Genomic DNA, 10,800 nt, shown 5'->3' on the forward strand with positions numbered 1-10,800 from the left:
AAAACAACACCCACGTCCAGCAGTCCAAATAATAAAAAAAGTGTATTTAAGCATCGTTGGATAAGAGGAACACACCCCTCCATCCTCCGTAACCAGGGCGAGCCTGGAGCATATCCCAGATCGTACAGGACACAGGGCAGGGGACACCGTAGATGGGATGCCAATGAATTCCTATTAATAAAATTATGTTTTTTAAAAAATAAGCTTGACTGGTTTTCAGATATTTTATAGTGAAAATGCTCTTAAGAGTGGAACCCTAAGATTTACACATTTCAGTCTCAACGGCTGCACGCATTCTGGAATCGGCAGGCGGTGGCCCTGCGGACGTTTCTCCGAAGGCCTTCCCTTCACTTAACAAGTTCTTTGCTAATTAGACTGCAGCTTCCTGCCTCCCCATTGCATTTCGTCGTAGCGCAGAGCACCACAGAATCACCTCACGCTGCCGCGCAGCATGACAGCCACTGACAGGAAATAACTGGCGGAAGTCACAGCGGGGGAAGTGAAACACTTTGAAAACTGTTTCTCCACCTCCCTCGGAGTCCATTCACACAAGTGACTGAACATGTTTCTGTGTTTCCTTATACGCGGCCAATAAAAGGTTATGCGCATACAGTACTTTGTAAAAGTCTCAGGCAATCAAAGAAAATGTTTAAAGCTACTGATCTGGTTAGTAAGTGTACATTTCCTCAGGAAAAGAAACAGTTTAACATTAGAATGTATGCAAATTATCATAAGTAACCGTAACCCTAAACCTCTCTGGTTGTATTAGTTTCTTTTTATGTTTTTTACCTGTATTATATGTTTCTTTTATTCATGTAAAGCAGAACAAATGGCTTCTGTGTACGATAATGTTCTGTATCAATAAACCTGCCTTGTTTTGCCTAACACTCCCCTCAGGAGACACCCCCAGACATTCCATGCATTTATTAAATTTGACCAGCAACTAACCACTAATGAATTAATTAGATTTGTTAAATGGCTGGATGAGGTATTCAGTAGCCTAACCTGCTGTGTACAGGGTGTGTGTAATGGTCACTGCAAATGCTGGAGTGACTTTAGGGTTTGAAAAGGGTTTCAAAATAGCTAAGCTGACATATTTGACAGACATAAAACCAGTTATACAGCAACACAAAACTCATTTGAACCTTTTCTTTGCATAAGACTTTTGTGGTCCCCATCCTGTTTGTCATTTTCCTGTTTGGCCAGCAGGTGTCACTAGCCATCCCATGCTCTTTGGTCTCCCAAGGTTTAGTATCTCCTCAGCCCTAGTGTTTTCCCCTGCTCCCTGGGTATTTCATAGTGTTGAATCCTTAGTCCATAGTGTTCTTTAATTATGCTCACTTGTCAATTATTTGCCAATGGCCCTCACCCGTTCCTCATTTAGTTTAATTTTAGGTTTATACTGGAATAGTATAGATTTGACGTGAGCGTGAGAGTCTGAAAGCATGAGTGTCACTCCAGATGTTTGAGAGATGGCATCCCTTAAGTAACGAGCTGTATTAGTCAAGACAACTAGAGATAAAGACGTGAATGATGGACTCAGCAACAGAGTTAGAAAGGTTGGCCCCAAGCCGGGCGATGTTATTAAGCTGTTTGTACTATCAAATGTATATGTGACTCAAATGAGATGCCATCCATACATTTTCCAAACCACTTATCCTTCTGGGTTGTGGTGGGTCCAGAGCTTATCCCGGAAGTTATGGACATGAGGCGGGGAACAACTCAGGCTGGGGGGGCCGCCCATCGCAGGACACCATTCAGTGGAGTAACTCCAATTGGCCTCAATATGTCTTTGGGGGGAAATCAAAGTACTCAGAGAAAACCCGACAATGACATGGGGAGAACATGCAAACTCCACACACATGTAACCCAGCCGGAGACTCGAACCCAGGTATCTGGGACAACAGTGCTAACCATTGCACCACCATGCCGCCCCCTCAAAAGAGATGCTTGCAGTTAATTCAGTGGTGTGATGCATGAGTGCTTACTAAGACCAAAAGGAGAGCACACCTTACACCTATTTTAAGGTGTTTACACTGCTTTCCTGTTACTTCTTGTATTGATTCTATGATTCTTTGATTTGTAACATTATAGAAGCTTCTGTCTCGTAGCTGAGGCTACTTTTACACTCCAAACTGAGAATGTGAGCGGTGTTATATAAAATAATATAAAGGTTAAATATCAATATTTTTAAATGGAAACTAAAAACTCATCTATATGCTCTGGCTTTTATGTAATGTTCCATAATTTTTATTCATATTGTTTCAGTATTTGTGTCTGTTTTATTTATTATTATTTGATTATTCTCCTATTATTTCTTTTCACTATGCATAAATTCCGTTTATACGTTCATTTTTTAATAATAATTTTATGCATTTGAATTGCATTTGTCTGATAAGTGATGTATGAATAAAGTTTAATCGATTGCTTGAATGATCCGCTTCCTTAAAACATCCGGCCGAAAACGACGAGTCAAAGGAGACGTCGGCATAAGTCACCTATAGACACCCAGATCGCCCAGCTTCGGCTGAGGGCTGAGCCAGTTCTACTAGCCAAAGAAGTTTATTTGCATCCAGCTTCGGCGCTGATTTCTACGATGGCTCAACCAGTTTAGCGCACACTGCAAACACCCCCGCCCAGTGCAGGAAGCTGCGCTGGCCTCCGAGGCTTTGATCAGTAATCGTACCGCGGCAGAGGAGAGCAGTCGACGACAGCCTGACTGCAGTTTGCACCGAAACACCCCGAGCGCTGACATCCTCCCCCCGGCACCATGAGCAAGCGGAAGCTTAGTAAGTTTAAGTCTAAGCATCAGGTCGTGATGGTTCAGGATTTCGGGAGAGAATCTGATTACAGCCAGTAAAAGGTTTATTTGTCTCTCCAGGAAATTAACGTTTCAGTTTAACGACTCTGTCTTCTGCTGTGAGGTTCAGCAGAAATCCGCACCAAGACGTTTAACATAATTATGGTGATAGCTGCTTCAAATGTGAAACTGATATATTTAAGACTTCATTTTTCTAAAATGAATTGAACATATTAGAATGTGTCTATTAAAAGATTTGAAGTACACATTTGTCAGCATATGAATGTTTGAAACATGATAAGTTAATAAGACACCATCTGTTAATAAGACAGATCTGACAATGAACTGGCAGGCTTACTCTGTTCTGCTAAAGTGATTTGAATAATAATAATAATAATACATTTAATTTATCTGGTACCTTTCAAGATCTTAAAGATGCTTACGTCGTCTAAGGTAAACAGTTGAGAAAACATTTTGTAAGACTTTCTGCTAAAGTGACTTTGTTCTTCTGGCCTGTGTACCTGGCAATGGGGTCGTTTTCGTCGCTCCTACTCAGACGTGGCGTTTTTACTGCCGCACTTCTGAGACTGAAAACATGCAGAATGTGTGAGAGTAACTGGACCATGTGTAACCACAGGAAGCAAACTTTCGTTCATATATTTTTATATTTGTTGTTCTGGAGAAAAACAGACAGCGCTGGTGACTTGAAAAAGGGATGCAAAATCGAAGTAAACAACAGTTATTACAAGCGCACCAGAAAATGCTCTCCCTAGCGTTTGAGTCTCTGTGTCGTATTTCTGTGTGATGCGGGCAGACAGATTAAGAATGTTCGGTCTTGACCACACCCAACCAACCATGGTGAAGAACAGGGTTTTCACTTTAAAGACTTATCAAGATTAAATACTTTATACTTGTTTTTTTATAAAATGTCCAATGGCAATGTGTCCAGCAATTTTAAGTTAAAAATGTCTATGGTCTCAATTCTTGCGTAAGATTATGCACATATTAAAAAAGATTATACTTAAGTTAACACATTTTACAGTGTAAAAGAAATATTTAAAATCATACACTTTAATTGTTTTAATATCTAAAAGAAACACATTTTGCAATAAAATTTAGGAATACACTTTAAGATTTAAAACACATGTTGTAAAGATAGTTTAGCTTGTTGGGGACATTTATTTCTCGTAAAGATGTCTGTTTTCAAAACCAAAAGGGTGGACCTTGGATCCATAAAGTTGTCAGATGACCAGCCAGCATGTTTACCATCACAATTAAACTTAAAATCATTTCTCGAGGGCACAGTAATTAGGAATATCCAGGAACAACCATTTTGAGATCTATTACTATATGTCATTCCATAATTTATATAGTAGTAGCGCTCTGTATGTCAAAATATTTCTAGTTTGATGGACGAGTGATTCTGTTTAATTTGTGAACATCGGGAAGTAAATTTAAACTAAAACATGTTAATTTCCAGCTCTTAGTTGTTTTATACAGATTAAAAATGGTACAAATGTTTTGTGATACGACAGTACGATGCTGAAAGGTAAAGAGGCTGGGGTTCACATGGATGACCTTCAGTAACATGACACTCAATGAAACTCAGCTTCTATAATGTTACAAGCAATCTGATGTATGAAAACTGTATTTTGTATACTATGACTACATGCTTACGTAGTTTAAAACCAGATCTGTAGATATCTGGGATTTACGGATACCGTTAGACTTTAACGTCATGTGTTTAACCTGAATTGAAATGATAAAAAGTGACGTACAAGAAAAGATCCGGGTTAGCCACTGTTTCTGGAGCAGCTGTACCAGTCATGGGGATCAAACTTATGACCTTCCAGATATGGGTGTGGATCCCTAACCCTGCTGAGCCGAACACCGCTTTAGCATTTTGTCGTCAGTAGAAAAGGACGTCCCATCCCGAATGTGCTCATATTTTCAGGACAAACTAAGAGTTACATAGAAGGGCAGACAAAGTCTTGCTCCACACTACATTGGACGTATACTGACGTGTCTTTAAACGCATATGCAACCCATACGTTTGTTCCTTCTTCCATGAAGAATCATTCTCCTCCAAGAGAGAAACGAGTTTGTAGTCCATCCATCCAACCCTTTTCTGTAAACACTCGTCCTTTTCAGAGACACAGGGGGTCCTGGCCCTTGGGCACAAAGCAGGAAACAAGCCAGGATGAGATCAACATCAACCCATATCAGGGCGCAGTCACACACCACTCACACCTACAGGCACTTTGATAACCCCAGCTGACCCCAGTCACAAGAAACTCCATGATGACACATGAGAGGACATGCAAACTCCACACACATAGAGCCATTGTGGAGACTCGAACGCTGGTCTCAGAGGTGTGAGGCAACAGTGCTAACCACAGTGCCACCCCAAGTAAAAAGGCATTTAATTAAAAACATTGTCAGTGTTAATTGATTAAAACGCTAGTGTAAAACGTCATGCGATTCAAAAGGTTCAAGGCATTTTATTGTCATATATACATCCATCCATTTTCCAAACTTTTATCCTACTGGGTTGTGGGGGGTCCGGAGCCTATCCTGGAAGCAATGGGCACGAGGCAGGGAACAACCCAGGATGGGGGACCAGCCCATCACAGGGCACACTCACACACCATTCACTCACACATGCACTCCTACGGGCAATTTAGCAACTCCAATTAGCCTCGGCATGTTTTTGGACTGTGGGGGGAAACCGGAGTACCCAGAGGAAACCCCACGATGACATGGGGAGAACATGCAATCTCCACACACATGTGACCCAGGCAAAGACTCGAACCTGGGTCCCAGAGGTGTGAGGCAACAGTGCTAACCACTGCACCACCATGCCACCCCCATATATACATAGAACATTGAAATTCTGCTACTTGCAGATCGTAATGTAATAAATACAAGATAATAAATGTGAGACAGTAAGTCTAAAATAATGTTTCTCTGCTTTGTAGCGTGTGCTGCTTTCGTACTGAAGAACATTATTTTACAAACAGGAAAATCTCATATCAGTAACATCTAAATTCAATGTTTTTTCTTACTAGCGGTTCGCAGCACACAGACCCACACTAATACCCCTTGCCATAGATTCTCAGTTCACAGGCTTGTCCTAAAAATATAACAGACCAGAAAGGACCATTTAAAAACGACATGTTTTCCAGGGTCACCGTTCTCATCCTTTGCGTCTCGACTCTTTGTCGTTCATGCAGCTTAGGATCAGATTTGGGAACTTCAGGACTATGACATTAACCTCAGACATCCCACCTTCCCCGGAAGTTCCAGGAGTCTCTTGCAAATTGGAAGTTCTCCCTGTCACCCGCAAATGATGTGGCGTCTCTCGGAAAGTGTCCCGGCAGTGTCTGTTCAGCGGGGGTTAAATTAGCGAGCAAGAAGTTTGTGCCACAACCCCGGACCACAGGGCAGGCAAATTCTCGACCCATCAGATGGTGGTGACACAACCAGTTTGGTCACGCCTTCGGCCCTGACAGTACGCAGGGTCCTGCCAGTGGGGGTATGGCTCGGATGCGGCTTGGGTGCTTTACAATGGAAAACCAGCAGTTTGTGGTACGGCTCGGCTCTTGGTGGCAGCAAAAAGCCGCATGTGACGCCCCATGGTCCTGGGCTGCTGGTTGACATTTTGGGCCCCATGAGAGCCTCTCCTATTGGGCCCCCAATCCAGACCCATCCAATTATGTTCCAGCGTTCCCCTTTCGCAGCACCTGTGACCTTTGTATGTGGACAGTGCAATAAAACCTGCTTCCGGGCCTATTTATACTTTTCATATTTAATGTGCCTGTGACCCAGTGACTCTCTGGGTGTAACTATCACCTCTAACCGAGGGTATTTGAGAGTTCTGCCAGTATCATGCTGCGGTCCCTCTGTATTCTCCCGCAGTCCAACAGACACACAGTTAGGCAAGGGAGTGTCTCTAAATTATCATAGAGTTTGTCCATACTACCAGGGACAGACTGCAGGCCGCAGCCTGTGACCCTACCCTGCCAAATCGGTGACCCTACCCTGCCAAATCGGTGACCCTACCCTGCCAAATCGGTTGGATGGAGGGACAAGATGGATGGGTAGATAGATGGGCATTTTGCTAGCAGTGTAAAGGTAGGGGGGTTATCAGGAAACAGATGAATTGAACCCCTCGCTCTAGTGTAAGTCACTTTGGAGAAAAGTGTCAAATTTATGTGACATGCAGGTAAAAATTGACCTTGGAGTTTTGGGGCCCCCACAGAAAATTTTGCTAATGGGTGTGGGGAGTTCCCCAAGATGACTTGCGCCCAGCAAGGGGGAGGGGGACACTGAATTCTGGGCACACGCCTCTGCTCTGGAAAATAGTGTTTATTGATCTACATTTTTAAATGTCACAAACGCTGCCCACACAAAAATGTCTCAAAGGTATAATAAAGCACGTCAGTGCAAATAAAAAGAAAAGCTGACTTTTAAAAATAATTTTGTATAGAAAAAATGCTAAATGTTGGTCTCTTTCCACAGGCTTTAAGTGGTTTGGGACAATTTCCCGCTTCTCGTTTCGTCGCTCGTCGGACAAATCGCCGGACGCATTAACCCTGAAGCATCATGGGAGCCTGTGTGAAACGTCCACGGAGAAAAAGTCCATCGACGACATGGACATGTGCCCACGGAACGGCAGCTATGCCCGCTCCAGTGATATGTACAGCCACACGGGCACTATGCCTCGCTTTTCGCTGAAGAAGAACAAGGAATCCAAGAAGAACAAGGGAAAGACAGAGCTGAGGAGGAACCAGAGCCAAAGGCAGCCGGCTGACTATGTGTGTGACTCGCCCCTGCTGAGCGTCCTGTCCAGCCAGGGCGCTTCCACAGCAGAGCCACTGTCCTCCATGTCCAAGCCAGACCAAGCTAATCCTACACAGAGTTCCCCTGCTGAGTCCACAGAATCCCCGTCACCAGTTAATCCAGCCGCCTCTCGATTAACCTCACCTGTTTCTCCTACTTCTTCAAGTCAGCCAGCATTGGCGGAGAGTGCGGAGGAATGGGCTGCAGATCGGTCTGTCACGAACGGCACGCCGAAATCAAACCCCAACCCAGCCCTGAAATCTTCCTCTGAGTCCAGCAGTTTAGCTAAGAAAGTGTCATGTGACTCTGTCCTGAAGGAGGAGAGTCAGCACGATGCCCCCCCCCTGCTGCCTCCCAGGCCTCTCGACAGGTAAGATGCAGGAGCTGTGAACGCTGAATCTGAGTTTTTGGATATACTCTGTGTTACTGATACCTGCAGCAGCATCACAGATGTTGGGCTGCAAGGTCAACTTGTCAGATTTAATTTAATGGGGCAGCCAGGATCTCTCAGAAATGAGGTGATGAAAACCGGTGAAATTCTTCGCAGCTTGTAGTCTGAGCTCTGGCCCTAATGCGGGTGGTGGAAGGACAGCAGCCCTCTCCACATTAAGCCTCCATTGTCTAGCCAACAGCTTTACGTTAACAAAGGGAATAAGCAGGATATTCAGTTATAAGATAAACAGGAAGTGCATCAGGCTCCCTGGGAATGTCCCCAAAGCAGAGCGTAACTGATGCAGCAGGTAGTTCAAACTAGGACAGGAATTGTGGGATGATGATTCAGTTTCTTCAGCCTGACATTACAGCCTTTCAGAATTAGCTATTGCTGTATGCAGCAGCCAATAAATGACTGATGAGTCATCTCATTTTTTGCTGAATTTGGTCTGACATCATACTCACAATTGCCTGTTACTTTATGGCAGTGGTTGTCAAAGTCGGTCCTCGGAACCCACTGCCCTGGGATAGCTGGAAACCAAGCAGGGCAGTGGGTCTCCAGGACCGAGTTTGAGAACCACTGCTTTGTGGACTGCAATGAAAATGGCACTTTCGAGCCAATAGCGAATTTTATTTTTCTGGGTAACGGGACTTGTATGTCTCATGTCTTATAACTACATTACAGTACTGCACACGTAATCCTGCATATCGTAATCGCTGACAGTATTTTACAACATAGGACAGTGGGAAAGCACGAGAAATTAAATTTTCTGTATACCTGGCCACAGTAGAAGAGCTAATTATCTTTTCATATTCATATTATTTAGTAACACATACAGCACTAATATGCCAGCTAGAGAATACGCGACGAGCCCCTCCCCCCCTTCCCCAACTCCACTACCCCCCCAGCCCCCCCTTCTTCAGCTCCCCCCGCCTTCCCGAGCCTCCCCCAGATACCCCCTCCCACACCTGCTCGTAAAATCCACGGGAAAGAGCAACTGGTGTCGCGGCCGTTAACAGCCTTTACGCTCCCGGCCGTCGCCTGTAGATCGCAAAATTAAACGCGGTTTTTGCACCAAGAGGAGAGAACAGAAAGTGTAGCCTGGTGTTTGAAAGTCTGCGGATCATGGGTGTGAGGTATAGTTTAATTTGTGTTGAATTTTCATATTTATTATTGCATGCTGCAAAACATTTCAGTAAGTATAATAATTCATTTATTTTTTTCTTTATAGTAAATATCTTTTTTTAAACATTTTTATTTGCTTTTGTTGTTGAAGCTTTTCTTAAAAAAAACATACTTATAGCTTGCCCTTTCACATACACCATTAATATCCCGTAAGTATCTGCATTCTCAGAAGTATCACAGGCAGCGTATTGTCACAAAGTAGACAAGACAGTGCGACAGATTTGGGGGTTTTGTGAGAGAAGTCAAGTGTGTCTGCAGGAAATGTCATCCTGTTCCCCAGCCTGCGCAGATTACGGAGCATTTGCAGTTTCAGAAGTTTTTGCGTGATCTTGCGTGCGGTGAGTCCAGCCGGTGCGTGTTCTGGTTTTGGTGGCGCTGGCATCCGGTCTCACACGCAACTGGAGTTTCCTCTCTCTTGTGTAATTTTTTTATATCTATCTATCTATCTATCTATCTATCTATCTATCTATCTATCTATCTATCTGTCTGTCTGTCTATCTATCTATCTATCTATCTATCTATCTATCTATCTATCTATTTTTTGATCCGTCTCAGTGCTCATTTCAAGTCAGCTCTCTCTGTTTTTTTAAAACCTATTGCTCACTGCTTGTTGAAACGGATCTTGTCAGAAGAAAATTCGCTTAACATCAACGATGAGAACATTTTAGTCGTTTTTCAGCCGAATATTTTCAGTTAACCATCCTGTGATATAATAAAAAACCTTTCTCTGCTGTGTCACGAAGCAATTTAATTCGTAGTGAATTAGGGTTCCAGTTATTACCCAGTACAGTAGTCGTAAATTGTACTGTTCTGCATTAACCAAAGAAAAAACATAAACCTGTACCGTCAGAAATATTTTTGATCATTTGAGTTGCCAGAATTTGTGCTGTGTTTGTGGAACATGACGACCTTAACCCCTACTCAGCCCCAACCCTAACCCTAAATAACCAAACCGAAACACTTTATACTTTTTTGATTGCATTCACAGATCTTTGTGGGGACCTGAAAAATGTTACCCACAACATCAAAATAACAGCTTTTTATTACATTTAGGGGGACATTTGGTGCCCACAAGGTAAACCTAATGACACACACACACACAGAGAACTGTGATAAAGGTTGACAAAGCAGGGGACTCTAAAAGACTAGGCAGGAATCAGACATGGAGCATGTTTGTTTGTAGGGTAAGTGGGGGCATCGACAGAGCGGAGTGCACTCTGAATAACAGAGCCAAGTGAAAACGAAACAGTCTATAGCATGTCCCCCCTTTCCACAATGCTGTACTCACAGATTCTCCGTGCCCCTTGTCTGTGATAGGGTCCATATCACTGGTCATATTTTTCATGCCATCTAAGGGAAGTTTTGGGGATACCAGGGTTTGAGTGCGAGTGCGTGTGTGTAATAGGAAGGAAGACTGTGGGAAATCATAGAGTTTGTGGGATGGTTTGTTTGACCAGGGTTTGAATGCTTGGTGATCAGCTAGAGGTGTGAATTAGCTGTCATACTAGTTATAAAAGTGTGATAAAGTGCAGAGAGCTTC

General features: G+C 43.3%; 1 protein-coding gene across 2 annotated transcripts in view; it reads left to right on the plus strand.

Moving 5' to 3' along the window:
* The first annotated feature begins 2,526 nt into the window (after window positions 1-2,526).
* Window positions 2,527-10,800, plus strand: part of sh2d3ca (SH2 domain containing 3Ca) — a 39,453-nt gene continuing 31,179 nt past the window's right edge. Inside the window, exons 1-2 of one of the 2 annotated variants that reach the window (XM_049020695.1) lie at window positions 2,527-2,789; window positions 7,322-8,012. In XM_049020695.1, coding sequence (XP_048876652.1) covers window positions 2,771-2,789; window positions 7,322-8,012 — 710 coding nt within the window. In that variant the 5' untranslated portion in view covers window positions 2,527-2,770. Of the gene's footprint in view, window positions 2,790-7,321; window positions 8,013-9,057; window positions 9,212-10,800 lie in introns of those variants that run through there. The other variant, XM_049020697.1, reaches the window with a different exon arrangement.

Source organism: Brienomyrus brachyistius, chromosome 7 (assembly GCF_023856365.1).
Source record: "Brienomyrus brachyistius isolate T26 chromosome 7, BBRACH_0.4, whole genome shotgun sequence".
Taxonomy (NCBI): Eukaryota; Metazoa; Chordata; class Actinopteri; order Osteoglossiformes; family Mormyridae; genus Brienomyrus; species Brienomyrus brachyistius.